The following is a 22,603-nucleotide window of genomic DNA, read 5'->3' as shown; positions in this document are numbered from 1 at the left end:
CACTACAGTTTTTAAATTTGATGAAGTTGACCAGATGCTGTGGCTCACGCCTATAATCCCAGCAATTCGGGAGGCCGAGGCAGATGTATCTTCTGAGGCCAGGAGTTCGAGACCAGCCTGGTCAACATGATGAAACCTTATCTCTACCAAAAATACAAAAAATTAGCCGGGTGCAGTGGCTGGCACCTGTAATCCCAGCTACTCAGGAGGCTGAGGGAGGAGAATCGCTTGAACTCGGGAGGTGGAGGTTGCAGTGAGCCCAGATCGCGCCACTGCACTCCACCTTGGGTAACAAGAGTGAAATTCCGTCTCAAAAAAATAAAAATAGGCCGGGCACGGTGGCTCACGCCTGTAATCCCAGCCCTTTGGGAGGCCAAGGCGGGCGGATCACGGGGTCAGGAGATCGAGAACATCCTGGCTAACACGGTGAAACCCTGTCTCCACTAAAAATACGAAAAGAATTAGCCGGGCATGGTGGCGAGTGCCTGTAATCCCAGCTACTCAGGAGGCTGAGGCAGGAGAATGGTGTGAACCCAGTAGACGGAGCTTGCAGTGAGCCAAGATTGCACCACTACACTCCAGCCTGGGTGACAGAGCAAGACCCCATCTCAAAAAATAATAATAATAAAATAAATAAGATAAAAAATAAAAATAAATAAATACATTTGGTAAAGTTTAATTTATGTTACTTAGGCTGGCCTTGAACTCCTGGGCTCAAGTGATCCCATCTCCTCAGCCTCCCAAGTAGCTGGGACTGCAGTGTGCACCATCCCAGCCAGCTTACTTTTTCTTTTGTTGATTGTGCTTTTTGCTTTCAGTGTCATATTTAAGAAGTCATTGCCAAATCCAGGGTCCTCAGGATTTGCTCCTGCATTTTCTTCTAAGAATGTTAGTTTTAGCTCTTAAATTTAGGCCTTTGATCCATTTTGAGCTAATTTTTATATATGCTAAGGATCCAACTTCACCATTTTGCATGTGGCTATGCAGTTATCTCACATTGATTGATTTGGTTCTTTTTTAGTTTTGAGACGGAGTCTCGCTCTGTCGCCCAGGCTATAGTGCAGTGGCATGATCTCTGCTCACTGCAACCTATACCTTCTGGGTTCAAGCGATTCTCCTGCCTCAGCCTCCCAAGTAGCTGGCATTACAGGCACCTGACACAATGACTGGCTAATTTTTGTATTTTTAGTAGATATGAGGTTTCACCATGTTGGCCAGGCTGGTCTCGAACTCTTGACCTTAGGTGATCTGCCCTCCTCGGTCTCCCAAAGTGCTGGGATTACAGGTGTGAGCCACCTCGCCTAGCCACATTCATTGATTTTTGAATTATAATCTAACCTTGTATTTCTGGGATATACCCAATTTTGTCATCCTGTGCAATCCTGTTTATATATTATTGGATTTGATTGGTTATAATTTAGCTAAGAACTTTTGTGTCTATATTCTTGAGGGCTCTCTTTCTGCAGTTTTCTTGTCTTTGTGTCTTTGGTATCAAAATAAAGCTATCTTCATAAAGTAGGAACTATTTTCTTCTTTTCAGTTTTCTGGATGATTATGTGTAGAATTGCTAATTTTTTTTTTAATTAATGTTTATTGAAGTCACCAATTAAGCTACCTCGATCTGGAATTTACTTTCTTTTTTTCTTTTTTTGAGACGGAGTCTCGCTCTGTTGCCCAGGCTGGAGTGCAGTGGCACAATCTCGGCTCACTGCAAGCTCCGCCTCCCGGGTTCATGCCATTCGCCTGCCTCAGCCTCTCCGAGTAGCTGGGACTACAGGGGCCCGCCACCACGCCCGGCTAATTTTTTTTTGTATTTTTAGTAGAGACAGGGTTTCACCGTGGTCTCGATCTCCTGACCTCGTGATCCACCCGCCTCGGCCTCCCAAAGTGCTGGGATTACAAGCCTGAGCCACCGCGCCTGGCCTGGAATTTACTTTCAGGGAAAGTTTTTAATTATAAATTAAATTTATTTAAAAGATGTAGGCTATTCAGGCCATTGATTCCGTCTTATTTGAATTTGATTATTTGTACCTTTCAATGAACTTGTTTATTTTATCTAAGTTATTCAATTTATTGGTATAAAGCTGCTCATCATATTCCCCTAATATTTTAATATTTATAGAATCTGTAGTGATGTCGCTTCTCTCATTCCTTTTTTTTTTCTTTCTTTTGAGACGGAGTCTTGTTCTGTCACCCAGGCTGGAGTGTAGTGGCGCTATCTAGGCTCACTGCAAGCTCTGCCTCCCAGGTTCACGCCATTCTCCTGCCTCGGCCTCCCGCGTAGCTGGGACTACAGGCACCCGCCACCACGCCCGGCTAATTTTTTGTATTTTTAGTAGAGACGGGGTTTCACCCTGTTAGCCAGGATGGTCTTGATCTCCTGACCTCATGATCCGCTCGCCTCAGCCTCCCAAAGTGCTGGGATTACAGGCGTGAGCCACCACACCCAGCTCTCATTTCTGATATGTCTTCTTTTTTTTTTTTTCTCATCTGTCTGCTAAAGGATTATCAATGTTATTAGCTTTTGAAAAGAACCAGCTTTTGATTTCATTATTCTTCTGTATAGTTTTTCTGTTTACTCCTTCATTGATTTCTGCTTTTATCTTATAATTTCCTTTATTCTGTTTACCAAGAGTTGCATTCGCTCTTCTACTTTTAGTTTAAGGTGGAAGCTGAGCATTGATTTGAAACCTTAATTCTTTTTGACTAATGGTGTCTAGTACCATATATTTCCCTCTAAGTACTGCTTTAACTGCATCCTACAAATTTTGATACATTGTTTTTTCTTTTTCATTCAGTTTAAAATACTTTCTATTTTCCTTTTTGATTTTTTTTTTCTTTAACCCATGGGCTACTTAGAAGTGTGTTACCTAGTCTCCAAAAATTTGGGGATTTTCCAAGTATTTTTTAGCTATTGATTTCTATTTAATTCCATTGTGGTCAGACAACATACTTTTTCTTGAAACCTTGAAAATTTACTGAAACTTGTTTTTTGGGCCAAAATGTAGTCCATCTTTTTAAATCCTCTGTGTATACTCGGAAAAAATAATGTGTACTTTTTTTTTTTTTTTTTTTTTGAGACAAGGTCTGGCACTGTCACCAAGGCTGGAGTGCAGTGGCTCCATCTCGGCTCACTGCAATCTCTGCCTCCCTGGTCTCAAGGGATGCTTCCACCTCAGTCTCCGGTGTAGCTGGGACTACAGGTGCATGCCACCATGCTCGACTAATTTTTGTAGAGACGGCATTTCACCATGTTGCCCAGACTGGTCTCAAACCCCTGGGCTCAAACAACCTGCCTGCCTCGGCTTCCCAACTGCTGAGGTTACAGGCGTGAGCCACCAAGCCTGGCCTAGTTTTTAGTGGAGTGCTCTATAAATGCCAATAAGGTCAGTATAGCTGCTGAATTCTTCTATGCTCTCTAATTTTCTGTCTAGATGTTTTTTAATCAATTATCAAGAAAGTATTGTTGAAATAGCTGACTGTAATTGTGAATTTGTCTATTTCTTCTAGTAGTTCTATCGGTGCTTGCTTTATGTATTTTGAAATTCTTTTATTAAACTCATAAATGTTTAGGAATATTATGGTCTTTTGATTAATTGATCTCTTTATCATTAGAAAACATCCTGTCTCCTACTTGGTAATATTTTTGGATCTCAAACCTACCTTGTCTGATATTAAGACAACCAATCCAGCTTTCTTTTCATTAGTATTACCATGGTGTATCGTTTTTCATCCTTTTACTTTAAACTATTTACGTCTCCATTTTTATTTATTTTAGTTTAGTTTAGTTTTTGTATTATTAGTAGAGACAGGGTTTCACCATGTTGGCCAGGCTGGTCTCGAACTCCTGACCTCAAGTGATCTGCCCACCTTGGCCTCCCAAAGTGCTGAGATTACAGGCAGGAGCCACGGCTCCCGGCCTATTTATTTCTCTATTTTTAAAGTAGGTTTTTCATAAGCAATATATAGTTGGGATTTGCTTTTTATTCCAATCTTACAACCTCTTCCTTTAAATTGGAGTGATTAGACCATTTAAATTTAATGTGACTGTTGATATGCTTGGGTTTAAGTATGCCATATTGTATTTATTATTTGTATCTCTTCCTATTTTTCATCTTTTGATGAAATACTTTGAAAGGTATGAAGTATTTGAAAAATACTTCTTTGGGGCTAATTATCTTTCTATGATTCCATTTCTTTTATTTTTCTTTTTGTTTTGGAGACGGGGTTTTGCTCTGTCACCCAGGCTGTGGTGCAGTGGCGTGATCTCACTGCTCACTGCAGCCTCCACCTCCTGGGTTTGACTGATTCTCCTGCCTTGGACTCCAAAGTAGCTGGAATTATAGGCATCTGCCACCACTCCTGGCTAATTTTTATATTATTAGTAGAGACAGAATTTCACCATGCTGGCCAGGCCATATTGGTCTCGAACTCCTGACTTCCAGTGATCTGCCCACCTTGGCCTCCCAAAATGCTGGGATTACAGGCATGAGCCACTGTGCCTGGCCTCCATTTATTTTTTTAATGGAGAAATTAAAATGACTTTACTGTTGTATATATACAAAATAGAATTTAATAGAGGGCAAAATTTATTGAATTGTATACACTGCACCTATAGTCTCAGCGACACACGAGGTTGAGGTAGGAGGATCCCTTGAGACCAGGGAGGCAGAGGTTGCAGTGAGCTGAGATGGAGCCACTGCACTCCAGCCTGAGCGACAGTGCCAGACCTTGTCTCAAAAAATAAATAAATAAGTAAATAAATAATAAAAGCAAAGTACACATTTTTTTTCTGAGTACACACAGAACATTTAACAAGGTAGACTATATTTTGGCCCAAAAAACAAGTTTCAATAAATTTTCAAGGGTTCAAGAAAAAATACGTTGTCTGACCACAATGGAATTAAATAGAAATCCGTAGCTAAAATAGATTTGGAAAATCCCCAAATTTTTGGAGACTAGGTAACACACTTCTAAGTAGCCCATTGGTTAAAGAAAAAAAATCAAAAGGGAAAATACAAAGTATTTTAAACCTTTCTTACAGGGTATGACTGCTGGCGATGAATACTTTCAGTTTCTTTTTATTTATTTATATATTTTTTGAGATGGAGTCTCGCTTTTTCGCCCATGCTGGAGTGCAGTGGCACAATCTCAGCTCACCACAACCTCCACCTCCCGGATTCAAGCAATTCTCGTGCCTCAGCCTCCCAAGTACCTGGGACTGCAGGCACATGCCACCACACCTGGCTAAGTTTTGTATTTTTAGTAGAGATGGGTTTCGCCATGTTGGCCAGGCTGGTCTTGAACTCCTGACCTCAGGTGATCCACCCACCTCAGCCTCCCAGGGTGTTGGGATTACAGGCGTGAGCCACTGTGTCCGGCCTACTTTCAGCTTCTGTATATATAAAAAAGTCCTTATTTTGTCTTCATTTTCAAAAGATATTTTTGCCACATACAGCACTCTAGATTAATGGCTATGTTTTTGTTTGTTTGTTTGTTTTCTAAAGAGGAATAAAGATATCCCAGTCTTGGATAGTCATGCATTGAACAGTACTTAGGTGAATATGCTATTGGGACCCGTGCAGATCTCAGACCTTCACTCTGTGCAGTTCTCTCCTCTTCCATATTCTACCATGCAAATTCCAGCTGCCTTGTCCTACTCATATCCCTAGCAATGTCTCATTAGTCAGGGAGACTGCCGACTCCCCATGGGGACCATTCCCTGGAAACTCGCTCCAGTCAGTCAAAGGCCCCATTTGTTTCCCATATCTCAGTGATCACTGTTCTTCATTGTCTGATATCAAATGTCTTGAAAACAGTTGTTTCATATATTTTGCCAGGTTTTTAGTTGTTTCAGATAATATAGTAAGTTCAGTCATTCTTACTCCATCGTTGCCATGCACAGAAGTCGTCCATATAGGTTTTATCTGGCCTATATGTAAGTAAGGCAAGCCCTGTTATTTAGCACTACTCTCTGGCTTTGAAGGTCTTGGAATGTATTGGAAAAATGTTGGAGTCATGGGGCCGGGCGAGGTGGCTCATGCCTGTAATCCCAGCACTTTGGGAGGCGGAGGTGGGCGGATCACAAGGTCAGGAGATTGAGACCATCCTGGCTAACACGGTGAAACCTGGTCTCTACTAAAAATACAAAAAATTAGCCGGGCGTGGTGGCGGGTGCCTGTAGTCCCAGCTACTGGGGAGGCTGAGGCAGGAGAATGGTGTGAACCTGGGAGGCAGAGCTTACAGTGAGCCGAGATCGCACCACTGCACTCCAGCCTGGGCGACAGAGTGAGACTCCGTCTTAAAAAAAAAAAAAAAAAAAAAATTGGAGTCATGGGAACAAAAGAGTACTCTAGTTTAGAGATCCAGATTGAAAGTCGCTTTACCTCTCTGTCTCTAAAATTTGGGAGTTGACTACTGTTAACATCAATAACCTTTTTTGGTGTAAGTCCTCTGATTCAACACCATCAGTGTTTCCTCAACTTTAGGGTTGTGTTACATATAGATAGAGACTCCTAGTTGAAGTTTAGGACCTATGTCCTGGATTTTGCCTTTCTGCTTATTACCATAGTTCCCAGGTAGCTATATTGCTGTCATAATCTCCACTTCAGAAACAAGAGATAAGTGTGAATAAGTGTGTAGTACAGGTTCTGGCTTCCTGCCTCCATTCCAACTCGGCTACGTTTCCTAAAGTGAGATATTTCTGATGTATTTTGTAATAATGTATAAAGCAATCATCTCCCGTCTTCACAACTGCAAATGTTAAGGGGAGGCAGAAACTTTGCAATTGCATACTCCTTGTTTCCTTACCGACAGGGTCAAACTAACAAGTGACAACAGTCATTCTTGGTTGTATGCAAAGAAGTTACTGGTCTCATAACAATGTTCTGGAAAGCGAATTCCAGGATGTTATTTTTCTGGTGTATGTATACTTAATATTTTCATCTGTGCCTTTACAAATGATTTATCCACTGTCCGGGATCTTCAGAGATCATCGGAGCGGAATTCAGTATTGCTGCGAGAACTCTTTTCCTTCAGCATCCAGAAAATCAGAAGAGAAAATTTTTCCTAGAATAAAGGGATGGCAAACCACTCTGTGGCCTCTTTTTCTGCCTCATCAACTTTCCAGCCTTATCAATTTTTAATAAACAGGTGAAGTTGACTCATAGTGAATGTCTAGAGCAAGCTTTGTGTGTTCAGAGGTGTGTATACCTAAAGGGAAAGCCAGGATCTTTTCATTTATGTCAGTGGGGTGGAAATGGGAGCAGATGCGTATTTTGATGATTTGCATAAAAGTTTCTGCTCTTTCTGATCTTCTGTTGGTGGAGCAACCTCCTTCTCTCCTAGTATACCTTTTATACATTACATATAACATTTAGACCTCCAGGACATACTTAATGTGAAAGAGAAAAAATGCTGGCATTAAATATGCCTGTGAATGGCGCCCATCATTCCAGTAGGTCTGTGAACGCACAGATTGAGTCAGAGGTGTTGAAGGAAAGCCCCGGTGACATATTATGAGAACTACTCCTCGTCTCTAGAAACAAATGCCTCAGTGAATAGGACTGTTACCCTTTTTTTTTTTCACCAATATTGCCTCTGTTTCCATTTGCATTTCCAGAAGTGACCCAATTCTGAGTTTTTAAAATCTTCCTTGCTTCACACATCAAAGCTCACAGCCTTCGTAACTGGGTGGAACAAGCAAGTGGAAAGGTAGCATTGTTTTCTCTTATAGCACAATGTCAGCTACTATAAAAGATCTCTTTTGATCGCAAGGGACTTAAATATGTAAACTTTAGGGTTTGTAGTGATTTGTGCCTTTTCAACTAAGCAGGATATTAAAACATAAAGCCAAAATTGAGGCAACATCCGACAGTCAGTTCAGGGACCACAGACTTGGAAAGGCCTTTGGCAATCAAAAAACATTCCTTGTCAACCCAGGAGCTTTGGATCAATCCCCGCTCCTCAGAGTTTCCTTGGAGTATCTCACAGCCCAGTACCCACCCTTGAAATTGCACTTGAAAAGTAATCTCTTTTCTTTGCCAAGTTAACAATACCATGACCTAGCCAAATAGTTCCTTACTGTACACCTGAGTTTTAAAGGCGTGGCATTCAGGCGTTTCAAATTTCAAAAGCCTGAAACTTGGCATAACTCCTGATAGCCTCATAGCTTCCTTTTTCTTTTCCTTTTCTTTCCTTTCTTTCTTTCTGCCATCCCTCCCTCCTTCTCTTTCTCTCTCTTTCTTCCTTTTTATGTATTTTTCAAGATAGTTGGCAGAAAGAAAACCATCTGACTCACAAGCCTGTGGCCTCCATTTGACAAGATTCAATAAAACTAATTGTTAGTGAGACCGCTCATGCTTTGTTAGTTACCTCGGGTCAGTAGCCAAGGAGTGACCTAACCCTCCAGTTGCGGAGGTAAAGCAGTTCCTTCTGGGGCACATTCAGTTCCAGGATGTTTTGTTGAGACTCCTAACCAGGGTTCCTATAGTGACAGCCCATCAAAGGTATTAGCACCTGCCCAGCTGGTGCTAAAAAGAGGCTGGCAGCACGCTGGGCCCTCTCAGAAGTTACCAGATGACAATACATCCACTCTCATTATTTTCCATTTCCTCCCTTTATTTTATTTGAGAAAAACATCACAATTATTTGGGGTAGAGAAACTTTTTTTATAGAAAGCCTATCCTATTTTCCTTTGCTTTAAAGACATCTTCAAGCATGATGTATTTAAGCAAAGGAATGATGAACATAGAGGATTTGAAATAACTGATGAATGTTTGTCTTGAGATAGTTTTAAAATCTGGTGATAGGACAGTGCTAACCGTGTATAAATGGAGGGTAGGAGGGTTCCTCCCACCTGAATTTTTGAACAAAGGATGCATTATGCCTGCACTCTCTCATGCGTGATTCTAATTTGGAAGCTGATCCAAATTAGTAAACCTAAGTAAACCTCTTTTCAGGGAGCTTGAATTTTTTTTTTTTTTTTTTTTTGACATGGAGTCTCGCTCTGTTGCCCAAGCTGGAATGCAGTGGTGCAATCTCGGCTCACTGCAGCCTCTGCCTCCCGGGTTCTTCAAGCCATTCTCATGCCTTAGCTTCCTGAGTAGCTGGGAGTACAGCCACGCACCACCATGTCAGGCTAATTTTTGTATTTTTAGTAGAGACGGGATTTTGCCATGTTGCCCAGGCTGGTCTCGAACTCCTGGCCTCAAGTGATCTGCCCGCCTTGGCCTCCCGAAGTGCTGGGACTACAGGTGTGAGCCACCACACCCAGCCAAGCTTGAATTCTTGATCTCAGTCTCCTCATGCCCATGCCTTATTTTGATCTGTCTTTTATTTTACGTAATGAGACATCTTGGTTTTTACATCAGTGAAAGGGTGCCATTTCATAAAATACCAAGATGGTTGCACTTTCCAGGAGTAGCATTTCAGATCCCACATATATTCAGCCTTGACAGAAGGCTTAGTTTAAAGTGTCTAAAGGCATGTACAAAGAAAGAAAGAATAGCAAAGTGCTAGCATTGCTCCCTTTGAAACTGGACTTAGCCTTGAAAAGCAGCCATTATGTGAATGAGAGGGATAAAGAGGCTAAGCAGAGGCCAGGGGATTCTATTATGGAAAGACTAAACTACTCTCCTAAAAATAAGTTCATGACTTGAGTCTCATCAGTTGAGTGTCTTGTAGTTCCAAAGCATGGATGTCATAAAGATAATGACTGTGCTTAGTTTTTGTGCACAATTTCTTTTGTTTAACTGCAACTCTATCAGACAGGGGGACAAGAATGGAACCTCTGCAGTTTACCCATGTATATTTTGATTTGTAACTTGCTGTACAGAAAAGTTGTAGGAAGTGGGGGAGGGTAGAAACTCCTTTAGTTAGAAATATAAACTTGTTTCATAGAAGGAACATAAAGCAACAGCAGAAGTGAATGCTAACAAGTGACTTTCTTCTGGCTATTCAGAACAGACAGAGTATTGTGTTCCATACTGGTTGATCCAGTCTTTGCTTTCATGGTTTTCTGCTCCTTGGGCCAGAATATTGGCCGGCATTTTTCAGAAGTTGTAATTATTACACACTGTGCCTGCAGGGGCATGAAGAGCCAAGGAAGCTTCAAGATTGAAAACTGTGGGTTGGGAAACAGCAAGCCACTGGGTTCAGCTTTTGGGTTTATATCATCAACCAGCAACTGATCAATTCTTTCAAAAAATAAAGAAATTAATCTAGGGACCTCATTTTGTGTTCCTATCAAAATTGCAGAAAAACAATAACAACTTGACTGCACCCTTCACCCAGAAGGAACTTTGCTCATGAAAGACATAAATCATTTTGTAGAGCAGAACATTCTTTGAAAGCTCTGAGCAGAAGAAAGCACTTGCTTAAGGAACTTAATTGATAGAAACTAGCAGGTTGGACAGGGCTGCCTGAGTTCAAAGGCGCCGCTTTTAATCCCAAACCATTTTAATTTTACTTAACTTTTATTTCTTTCTGAGTGACTACACTGCAGACTGCAAACTTCTATTAATCTACTGCCAAGTAATTTTTCTTAAGAAGGTGGATACTTTGCAAGATCCATAGCCAGGAGATGGCTGTCAGGAATGCGGGTAGTAAGTTTTGTGTAGATAAAAACAGAGGCACAGGAAAGTAGGTCATTCTGTTTTATATGTGGAACAGACTCTAGCTCTGGCAGTTTGCTCTGATTGAAAACAATAAGGGACTAGTACTTCTTTAAGTTTGGAAATGTAATGCCTCTGGCAATACAGGATCTTGGAGCGTGGAGGCTAATGTTTTCATAGTTGGGATTTCATGTTAGTAGAACAGCCAAAATGTCAACTGTTTGCAAGGAGAGTCATCCAATTCACACATATGCAGCTGGAGAGAAAGCTTAGCTTCAGGAGATGACAGTTAACATTTTGGGGATGAACAGGAAGAATGCAGAAATAGCCTACTGCAGCCAAGAAATGAGTGGTTGTTGGAAGAACCACTTTAGCAAAATTGTTCTTTCTTTCATTGCTAGCACAAGAGACTTGTAACATTGCATTCAGATTTTTACACTATGTGATTTTTTTTCTTTCTCTCTTTTTTTTTTTTTTTTTTGGCCCATTTGAGAGTTAAGAGCTTACAAAAGTGACTGGGTTGGATAACTTCAGCAGAATTGATTGTCTGAAAACAGCAAATGGGTCAACTTTGGCTAGTTTATCTTCATAAAATGGATGGCCAGAATCACAACGTATTTGGTCATTATGGCCATCTTAATAAATGACACAGATCAATACCTTAGCCACTTTTTTTCTTGACATTTATTCTCTAGAGAAAAAACTGATTTATTGAGATGATTCTTCCTTTTTGTGACTCTTAGTCTTTCTACAGTCTTGCGAATAACTACTTGTCTGTATTGTTCTGGTCATACTTTATTTTTGATGGACTAGAATATTAGTTTTTATTGGCTTCAAGAGCATGGTCCAGGATAGTTTTTTAAAATCCCACATAATCTGGTGTATTTAGTGTTGTATAAATATTGTTTAGTGCACTATCGTTTAAGGCTGGCACTACTGAATATGAAACAGTTGAAAATCAACTGGCCAAAAAACTATCTTAAAATGGCACAATCACGAGCTACTCAAAGAAATGTACCACCACCTCACACATTCAAAAACACAGAAATCACACAACACACATTCTGTCAAAAAAACAGAAAATAACAAATGTTGATGAGAATGTGGAGAAATAGGAATCCTGGTGCACTGTTGGTGGGAATGCAAAATGGTGCAGCCACTCTGGAAAATATTAGGGTTGTTCCTCAAAAAATTAAAAACAGAATTACCATGTGACTCAGTAGTTCTACCTCGGGATATATATTCAAAATAATTGAAATCAGGGACTCAAAGAGTTATCTGTATACCCATGTTCATAGCAGCATTATTCACAATAGCCGAAAGGTGAAAGCAACTTAAGTGGCCATCAGTGGATGAACGGGTAAGCAAAATATGGTAAATACATACAATGGGAATACTATTCAGCCTTAAAAAGGAAGGAAATTCTGACATATGTTACAACATAGATGAAACTTTGAAGATGTTATGTTGAATTTAAAAAGCCAGTCACAAAAAGACAAATAAATACTACATGATTCCACCGATAAGAAGTACCTAGAGTAGTCAGACTCATAGACACAGAAAGTGGAATGATGATTGCCTGGGGCCAGGGGGAGGAGGAAATGGAGAGTTAGCATTTCATGGGTACACAGTTTCAGTTGGAAAAGATGAGAAAGTTGACATGGATGGTGGCGATGGTTGCACATGCAATGTGAATATATTAAGTATTGAATGCCATTGAACTGTACATTTAATAATGGTTCAGCTGGTAAATTTTATGTTATGTATATTTTATCATAATAAAAAATAAGTAAACTATTAGGCCAGGAAGCGACTTTAAGAAAAAAGACACACAGGGCATCGTAACAGACACATGGTGCTATCTTCAGTGGACTTATATTCCGTCATTGTTTCCTGCCTTCTCCAGAGGCAGCAAAGCTCTTTTTGTATGTCTTAAATGACTTCAGGCCCACGCCTTCCTTGCCCCTTGTCTGAGAAAGAGTTCCTTGCTTCTCTCCTCGTGTCTCTCCCCTCCCACCTTCCACATGTTCTCCCCTTCATCGCAGGGTTCAGCCAGAGATATATAGGGCGCTTTGGTTGAGAAACACTGATCTCGTGGACATCCATGTAAAATGCTCAGCCTTAGTCTGTGAACAAGGTGTCTTTCATCACCTTGCTAGAACTGTGAAAAGAAAATTAAAGGCGCAGGAGAGGGCAGAAATACAGAACCCTGGCCGGGCGCGGTGGCTCACGCTTGTAATCCCAGCACTTTGGGAGGCCGAGGCGGGCGGATCACGAGGTCGGCAGATCGAGACCACGGTGAAACCCAGTCTCTACTAAAAATACAAAAAATTAGCCAGGCGTGGTGGCGGGCGCCTGTAGTCCCAGCTACTCGGAGAGGCTGAGGCAGGAGAATGGCGTGAGCCCGGGAGGCGGAGCTTGCAGTGAGCCGAGATTGCGCCACTGCACTCCAGCCCGGGCAACAGAGCGAGACACCGCCTCAAAAAAAAAAAAAAAAAAAAAGAAATACAGAACCCTAATAGAGAGCTATAAGCTGATGTTTGCGCCCAAGGCTTTGTACCTGTATGACTAAGAGAAAGGTAAACCCTTACCAGGCAAATTAGTTTTAATTTTAAGAGGAAAGTATTGAAACCTCAGTTTGGGCTGGGTGTGGTGGCTCACACTTTGTAATCCCAGCACTTTGGGAGGCAGAGGCAGGCAGATCACCTGAGGTGAGGAGTTCGAGACCAGCCTGGCCAACTTGGCAAAACCTCAACTCTACTAAAAATACAAAAATTAGGTGGGCATGGTGGTGCATGCCTGTAATCCCAGCTATTCGGGAGGCTGAGGCAGGAGAATTGCTTGAACCCTGGAGTCACAGGTTGCAGTGAGCTGAGGTTGCGCCACTGCACTCCAGCCTGGGCAACAGAGCAAGACTCTGTCTCAGAAAAAAAAAAAAAAGTAAGAAAGGAAAGAAAGAAATAGGAAGGAAGGAAGGAAAGAAAGAAACTTACTTCAGTTTGCTTTCAGGAAGTCTTAACTTGGTAAGAGTTGCCCCTGGAAAAATGTGGCTTTGCAGGATTCATGATAGTTTTGGTCCAGGTTAGGTTATGTTTTTCCCATTTTTTTTTCCTTTCTTTCTTTTTTTTTTTTTTTTGAGATGGAGTTGCCCAGGCAGGAGCGCAATGGCATGATCTCAGTTCACCACAACTTCTGTTTCCTGGGTTCAAGCCATTCTCCTGCCTCAGCCTCCCGAGTAGCTGGGATTACAGGCATGCACCACCATGCCCAGCTAATTTTTTTTGTATTTTTAGTAGAGTCGGGATTTTTCCATGTTGGTCAGGCTGGTCTCGAACTCCTGACCTCAGGTGATCTGCCCGCCTCAGCCTCCCAAAGTGCTGGGATTACAGGCGTAAGCCACTGTGCCCGGCCTTTCTTCACATTTCTTTCTTTCTTTTCTTCTTTTTTTTTTTGTTTGAGACAGAATCTCACTCTGTCACCCAGGCTAGAGTGCAGTGGCGCGATCTCAGCTCACTGCAAGCTCCGCCTCCCGGGTTCATGCCATTCTCCTGCCTCAGCCTCCCGAGTAGCTGGGACTACAGGCGCCCACCACCACGCCCGACTAATGTTTTGTATTTTTTAGTAGAGACTGGGTTTCACCGTGTTAGCCAGGATGGTCTCGATCCCTTGACCCCATGATCTGCCCGCCTCAGCCTCCCAAAGTGCTGGGATTACTGGCGTGAGCCACCGCGCCCCGCCCTTTCTCCCTATTTCTAAGCAAATTACCCAGACTAAGATACTAGTGAGTTGTTTCCTTACTCTTCACCAACCTGAATTTCAGGACTTAAGTCACCCCAAATTTGGGGAGGAAGTTGGACACTTCAGGTAATGGATGATAGAGCTGGACATTCTGCTGGTTTTAATAGTTCAGCACTTTTCCACCTATAAAATTTCTCTTGATACACTTTAATATTCCATATTGAGCAAAAATGAGATTCGTGCTCTTCACATTGAAGCTATGATAATCAATATGCTTGCCTCAAGGGTCTACCCCTGCCACCACCACCCCCAAGACACACACACACACAGAGAAGATTGAGAAGATGAGACTTCTAATGGTCACACCGGCCAAGTAAAGTAGAAAGTAGTTTTGCTTCAAGAAATATCCTTGCCAGGCACGGTGGCTCACACGTGTAATCCCAGCACTTTGGGAGGCAGAGGCAGGCAGATCACTTGAGGCCAGTAGTTTGAGACCAGCCTGGCCAACACGGTGAAACCCCTTCTCTACTAAAAATACAAAAATTAGCCAGATGTGGTGGCATACACCTGTAATCTCAGCTACTCGGGAGGCTGAGGTGGGAGAATCGCTTGAACTCAGGAGGTGGAGGTTGCTGTGAGCCGAGATCGCGCCACTTGCACTCCAGCCTGGGACACAGAGTGAGACTCTGTCAAAAAAAAAAAGGAAGGATGGAAGGAAGGAAGGAAGGAAGGAAGGAAGGAAGGAAGGAAGGAAGGAAGGAAGGAAATATCCTCTAACTAAATTTCTTTTTTCTATTCTCCCAAGCTTCCGTAGGTTCACTCGATCCAACAGTGTGACGACAGCAGTACAGGCCGACCTGGACTTCCATGATAATCTGGAAAATTCTCTGGAATCTATAGAGGACAATTCGTGTCCTGGCCCAATGGCCAGACAGTTCTCCCGCGATGCCAGCACCTCCACAGTCAGCATTCAGGGCTCAGGAAACCATTACCATGCCTGTGCCGCCGATGATGACTTTGACACGGATTTTGACCCCTCTATTCTGCCTCCTCCGGACCCCTGGATTGACTCTATCACTGAAGACCCTCTGGAGGCCGTGCAAAGGTCAGTGTGCCACCGGGACGGCCACTGGTTCCTGAAGCTCCTCCAGGCAGAGCGAGACCGCATGGAGGGGTGGTGCCAACAGATGGAGCGGGAAGAACGGGAAAACAACCTGCCCGAAGACAGTAAGTAATGCCACCGAGTGCCACACCCATCCCCTGGGGCTGGGGTTGCTTTGCGTGTGCAGACCTTGTTGTTTTCTTCTCTGACAGCTTCACTTGTATAACCTTGACGTTCCACACCCCAAACCAGAACATGCAGGAGAGCTAGGCGATTCCAGCTGAGTCCAGAAGTCCCTGCACAGCAAAAAACCAAGAAAACTCCTGGGTAGATATAACACCGTCCTTAGCTCTAGGCCCATGACGTTCTTTTTCTTTCTGAAAATACCAAGCTCTGTGTGGAGGTGCTTTCATGTCTCTAACTTGGTCCCTCTTCTCCGAGATGATCCTGGAATGTTGCTGATCCTCAGGGGATTGAAAATAATTCTAATCAAAATGTCTCGTGTATCCTATGAATATATACATCTACCAAATACCCACTAAAATTCTTTTTAAATACAAAAAAAAATAATTCTAACTAGCCCAGTGCAGTGGTGCCCACCTGTAGTCCCAGCTCTTCGAGAGACTGAGGTGGAAGGATCACTTGAGTCCAGGGGTTAGAGGCTGCAGTGAGCTATGATCACACCACTGCACTCCAGCCTGGGTGAGAGAGCAAGAACCCATCTCTAAAAATAAATATATAAATAATACTAACTTTTTCAAGGTCCATAGGGGATTTATATTCTTTATGATTTTGTTATTCTCATTAACATACAGCATTTAAACAAGGCTTATAATGTATAGGCCAGTAGAAACCCCCGCCTATTGGTATTCTTAAGCATGTTTGACAGGCACTTTCTCTTAGGATTTGCAGAGGCAAACCCTTTAGCTGCTAAAGAAATACATTTTATAATCTTATTACGATTGAATGGGCTAACGTGAAATACATGATGAATACATAAAATAAATAATGGATACTATTTTTTGCACACTATTCTTTTCTTTCTTTTTTCAGACAGGGCCTCACTCCTCACCCAAGTTGGAGGGCAATGGCGCAATCATGGCTCACCCCAGCCTTGACCTCCCAAGTAGCTGGGACTACAGGCATGCACCCCATGCGCAGCTAATTTTTGTATTTTTGGTAGAGACAAGGTTTCACCATGTTGCCCAGGCTGGTCTCAAACTACTGAACTCAGGCAATCCGCCCGCCTCGGCCTCCCAAAGCGCTGGGATTACAGGCATGAGCCACCGTGCCCAGCCTGCATACTATTATTTTCAAACTTGACCTTTTAACATTTGAAAGAGAAAAATTAACAATTGAAAAAGAAAAATTGTCAAATTATATTAACAGTTGAAAAAGAAAAATTATCAAATTACCTCAATTCTGAGGCATATTTTACATGTTTTCAACAATTCTGAAATTAGAATGTAGCTTATTTATAGTCAGTATGTATTTTAATGTTGTATGTTTATTTTCCTCTGAAACATTATTATTAAATTAATGGTGGATCCTCCAACTGATGATATTTTTGAAACAAGGAAATTTGGTGGTAGGTATTAATGCCTGCTTCAAGTCTGTGTGCGAAGCATCTAAAAGAGTATTGCTATGAAGTAACTTTTTAGACTTGTTTTTTAAATTACTTTTTCAATTTTTATTATGAGCTTTTTCTTTTTTTTTTTTTTTTTTGGAGACGGAGTTTCGGTCTTGTTGCCCAGGCTGGAGTGCAATGGTGCGATCTTGGCTCACCGCAATGTCTGCTTCCTGGGTTCAAGTGATTCTCCTGCCTCAGCCTCCAGGTAGCTGGGATTACAGGCATGTGCCACCACACCCAGCTACTTTTGTATTTTTAGTAGAGACGGGGTTTCACCATGCTGGTCAGGCTGGTCTTGAACTCCCGATCTCAGGTGATCCGCCCACCTCGGCCTCCCAAAGTGCTGGGATTACAGGCATGAGCCACTGTGCCTGGCCTATTATAAGCATTTTTAAACATGCGCAAAAGTAGAGAGTTTAACATCATGAGTCCCCATGTACTCGTCACCGGCTTCAACAACTGGCCAGTCTTATCTCCACCATTTGTAGTTATTGTTGTCAGAGTATTTTTAAGAAAATCCAGGGCCAGGTGTGGTGGCTCATACCTATAATCCCAGCACTTTGGGAGGCCAAGGCAGGAGGATCGCTTGAGGTCAGGAGTTCAAGACCAGCATAGCCAATATAGTGAAACACCATTTCTATTAAAATTACAAAAATTAGCCAGGTGCAATGGCACGCGCCTGTAATCCCAGCTACTTGGGAGGCTGAGGCAGGAGAATTGCTTAAACCCAGAGGCAGAGGTTGCGGCAAACTGAGATTGCGCCACTGCACTCCAACCTAGGCAACAGAGTGAGACTCTGTCTCCAAAAAAAAAGAAAATCCAAGGCATTGTGTCACTTCCCTATGTAGCTCACACTTATAGAAAACATTTTTTTAAATATAATCATAGGCCATGTGCAGTGGCTCACACATATAATCCCAGCACTTTGGGAGGCTGAGGCGGGTAGATCACTTGAGGTCAGGAGTTCTAGACCAGCCTGGCCAACATGGTGAAACCCCATCTCTAGTAAAAATACAAAAATTAGCCACGTGTGGAGACGGGCCCCTGTAATCCTCAGCTACTCGGGAGGCTGAGGCAGAGAATGGCTTGAACCCGTGAGGTGGAGGTTGCGGTGAACTGAGATCGCAGCTACTGCACTCCAGCCTGGATGACAAAGCAGGAGTCTGACTCAAAAAAAGGTAAAATATTATCATGCATTATCACACCTAACAAAAACAACAATTTTTTTTTTTTTTTAAAGACAGAGTCTTGCTCTTGTCACCCAGGCTGGAGTGCAATGGCATGATTTCGGCTCACTGCAACCTCTGCCTCCTGGGTTCAAGCGATTCTCCTCTCTCAGCCTCCTGAGTAGCTGGGATTACAGGCACCTGCCACCATGCCCAGCTAATTTTTGTATTTTTAGTAGAGATGGGGTTTCACCATGTTGGCCAGTCTGGTCTTGAACTCCTGACCTCAGGTGATCCACCCATCTCGGCCTCCAAAGTGCTGGGATTACAGGGGTGAGCCACAGTGCCCGGCCAATAACTTCTTAATTAGATTTAACATCTACTATAAATCATGTTAAGTAAATTTACTAAATGCACCAAACTAGTGGTGTTAAAGAGTAGTGAGCTTTTCCCTAGGGGAATCATTTTTTTAATGAAATGGAGTCTGGAAAATAACGGTTGTCATCAGATTGGGGATGTCCTCACTGTGTCCACTCCCTCACTCACAGCTCCAGTCTGCTCCTCCTGCCTGACCCCTGTCAAATGACTGACTAGCTTATCTCTTGCCTTTATGAGCAAGTTAGGAAATTCATTAACGGGGTTCTGTAAAACCCATAAATGGGTTTCCTTTGCTTCTTCATATTATGAGTGCAAACAACTTGGCAGTGGAAAAGTAAATCTCCTTGACATTTGCCCCTGTTAGTGCCACTGCAGACTCACCTGAGTGTTGACCCCCAAGCACAATTAGGTCTTTGCCCTGATGACAGGTAAACAAGGTACGTCTCAGCAGCAGTGGGAGCAGGGGTAGGTTTCAGTAAGAAAGTCTTAGTTGGATCATCTTATTCACTTTTCTCCTTGTGGACATACTCACAGTTTATCAGATTTTCCTAGGAAAAATGCCAGCAACTAAGGAACAATGACATCCTGTGCCACTGCTCAATGGCACAAACTTACAGATTTCAATTCTCAAATTTGGTTCTCTTTCTAGCTTCCTGATTGGTGTTCTCTCTCTCATTCTTTCTTTTTCTTCCTTTCTTTCTTTTGTTTTTTTTTCTTTCTTTTGGCAGAGGCTTGCCCTGTTGACCCAGGCTGGAGTGCAGTGATGGGATCTTAGCTCACTGTAGCCCAAGTGATCCTCCCACCTCAGCCTCCTGAGTATCTGTGACTACAGGTGTGCACCACCATGCCTGGCTAATTTTTAAAAAATTTCGTAGAGACAGATTCTCGCTGTGTTGCCCAGGCTGATCTCAAACTCCTGGCCTCAAGCAATCCCCCCACTTCTGCCTCCCAAAATGCCAGAATTACAGGCAGGAGCCACCCACCCAGCTCCTGGCTGGCTTTCAACAGGACTCTTGGAAACTACTTATCTGATGTTTTCTTTTAATGGGCCTTTCAATCTGAGACTTGATCTACCTCTCTCAACCCAACTCTATAATGATGTGTGAGGATACTCATTGTATAAAGATTTAGGAAAAACTAAAGGAGCTAAGAAAACAAGTCAGTTGTATTCTAATACAATAACATATATTTGAAAGGTTGAAAATCTTGTCAGAAAACCAGCTTCTCAGCCTATGTTCAGGATGAAAGAGAAACGTGTTTGCATTTTGAAATGTACACTGCTGGCAAAGTCCCAAGATAATGAACATGAGGGAACTGCCCAACCATCTGTTGTTCCAGGCCTAATTTGTTGTTCAAGCTGAACTGGGTATCGCCGTGGTGCTCCTGTCATGCCCTGTGTATTTGTCCTTCGGGTACTTCCCACATTATTTTATAATAATTGATGTATCTTTCTCTTCCACTAAAAAGTAAGCTTTCTGAAAACAGAAACTATTCTTGTCTTACTCACCTTTATATCACCAGACCCTCTGATGCATAACAGGGGATCAGTAAATATGTATTTGAGTCCTTGAAATATTCTGGAAATTCTGTTTTATAAAAGTATTTTACTTAGCAAAACCTTTCTTCCCAATTAGCTAAAAAAAATACTCAATAAGTGATACCTTAGTCCTTCAGGCTGGTATAACAAAATACCCTAGACTGGGTAATTTATAAACAATAGAAATTTATTGCTCACAGTTCTGGAGGCTGGGAAGTTCAAGATTAAGATACTGGCAGGTTTGGTGTCTGGCAAGGGCTGCTCTCTGTTTCAAAGACGGCGCCTTCTTGCTGCAGCCTCATGATGGAGGGAGCAGACAAGCTTCCTGGGCCTCCTTGATAAGCGTAGTAACCCTATTCATGAGGACTCCGCCTCTGTAACCTACTCACCTCCTATAGGCCCCCTCTCTTACTATTATACATTGGTAATTAGGTTTCAACATATGAATTTCAGAGGAGCACAGACATTCAGACCATAGCAAGTAACTAACGGTTCTTGTTGCCAAAAGCTGGAAAGGTGTTCCTGTGACAGATGATGAGCTCTTCTGATCAGGACAAGGATGTGGAAGAGAGAGATGGGCACCTGCCACAGAAGCGATGGAAAGCACTTCTGTGTGGGACAGGTGGCTAGTCCAGATGAACCTCGTGTGTCCTGTCTCATTCTTAAGACACAGTTCCATTCCACAAACACTTGAAGCCTGTCTCTATTTTTTCATGCTTTGAGAGACACGAAATAGGAGCTTCAAACTACTAGGATTCCAAAATTCTAGTCAGTGCAGTGGCAAACCCTGCGCCCAGGACAGAGTCACCAATTTCAAATGTGGCCAATCCAGATCAGGGAGAATTGGACCATAAAGCAGTAGCAACCCTCTCCAGGAAGAAGGGAGAATATCAGCGCATGAAAGAATATTCATCTTGTCCTTACAATACCCCTGACGATGGCCTAGAGACTTTGACAGGTGCTGTTTTATTTGCCCTCACAACAACTCTCTGGCAGTATCTTGTCCAAGGTCACAGAAAACAGAAGTGTCTGATAGAACAGATACACATGAATAACATTTGACAAGATAATGATACTTTGTGTTGCCTGGCACTGTCCTCCTTAAAGCCCGCCATACAGATCTGTCCCTGACTCCTTGGCAACCACCACTCTGTTCTGATAACTGGGCCTAGAGTTGCAGAGGGCCTTTGTTTCACTAATTCTCTGACTTAACCTTTTCTTTTTTTGTTAGAGGGGCGGTAAGGAAGAGAGGCCAATCCCACTTGGCAGGCATAGCCAAATTCTAAGCAACCAGCTTTTGTTTGTTTTAGTTCTGTGCACACCAGAAAAATAGCTTTGATAAATGGGTCAAGTACAGATACCTCTATCCCTTGGCCAAGCCAACGGATGTTTTGGACCTGCAGAAGGAGGGCCTCTCTTCAGGGTGCCTGACAAACGTGGTGCCATAACAAAATCCCCCCAGGAGATCTGGTCTTGAAGTCATCATGGAAAGATAAATAGGATAGAGGGAAAAAACAGAAGATTCTAATCACACAATTTATTTTGTGGGGTACCAGAATTATCCTAATTTTTAAATATTTTAAAATGTTTGGTGAATGTACATAATGCCTCTGAATGGTACACTTAAATATGGTTAAAATGGCAAATCTTATGTCTATTTTATCACAATTTTAAAATACCCCCACTGGGCGTGGTGGCTCCTGCCTGTAATCCCAGAACTTTGGGAGGCCATGCCATGAGGATCGCTTGAGCCCAGGAGTTCAAGATTGGCCTGGGCAACAGAGACCCTATCTCTACAAATATATATATATTTTTAATTAGGCAGGCTTGGTGGCATGCACCTGTGGTCCCAGCTACTCATGAGCCTGAGGTGAGAGCATTGCTTGAGCCCAGGAGGTCGAGGCTACAGTGAGCCGTGATCGTGCCACTGCACTCCAGCCTGGGAGACAGAGGGAGACTCTGTCTCAAACAAACAAAAAACAACAAAAACAAAACAAAATAAAAAAACTAAAAAAACAAACTCAGAAATAGGCAATGGCAGCTAAAGATAAGCAGAACAACCATGTTCATGTTCATATTTATGTAAGAATGTATTTTGTTAAATGACTCCCTGAATTCAAAATACAGTGCATCCATGGCAAAAAAAAAAAAAAAAAAAAAAAAGTTTGGAAAATAACCTGTTTACTCGCTGGAAATTTGAGGTTCAGATATTGCATGTGGGGTGGTTGTAATCATCTTTCTCTGTTAGAGAGTTGAAGAAGGAAGAGTCCATCTGATTTTAAAGTTATTTAGTTATTAATTATTTTGTGATGTCATTATGCTAATTGTGACAGCTGCTTTTGGCCTCACAGGGCTGGAAAACACTTTCCTAGTTCACCTGAAACTGACTAAATGTGGGTAACAAAAGGCAGACTGAAAACAAGCATTTAGAGTAGCCAG

At 42.4% G+C, this 22,603-nt stretch overlaps 1 protein-coding gene across 18 annotated transcripts in view; it reads left to right on the top strand.

The window, feature by feature from the left end:
* DLGAP1 (DLG associated protein 1) overlaps positions 1-22,603 on the top strand; it is a 529,488-nt gene that overhangs the window by 474,602 nt on the left and 32,283 nt on the right. For all 18 annotated transcript variants that reach the window (XM_055237226.2, XM_055237199.2, XM_055237250.2 and 15 more), the window contains one exon: positions 15,157-15,578. In XM_055237226.2, coding sequence (XP_055093201.1) covers positions 15,157-15,578 — 422 coding nt within the window. The remainder of the gene's footprint in view (positions 1-15,156; positions 15,579-22,603) is intronic.

Source organism: Symphalangus syndactylus, chromosome 1 (assembly GCF_028878055.3).
Source record: "Symphalangus syndactylus isolate Jambi chromosome 1, NHGRI_mSymSyn1-v2.1_pri, whole genome shotgun sequence".
Classification (NCBI taxonomy): domain Eukaryota; kingdom Metazoa; phylum Chordata; class Mammalia; order Primates; family Hylobatidae; genus Symphalangus; species Symphalangus syndactylus.
The sequence above is the reverse complement of the archived record's forward strand: the minus strand, read 5'-3'. Positions and strand labels throughout refer to the sequence as shown.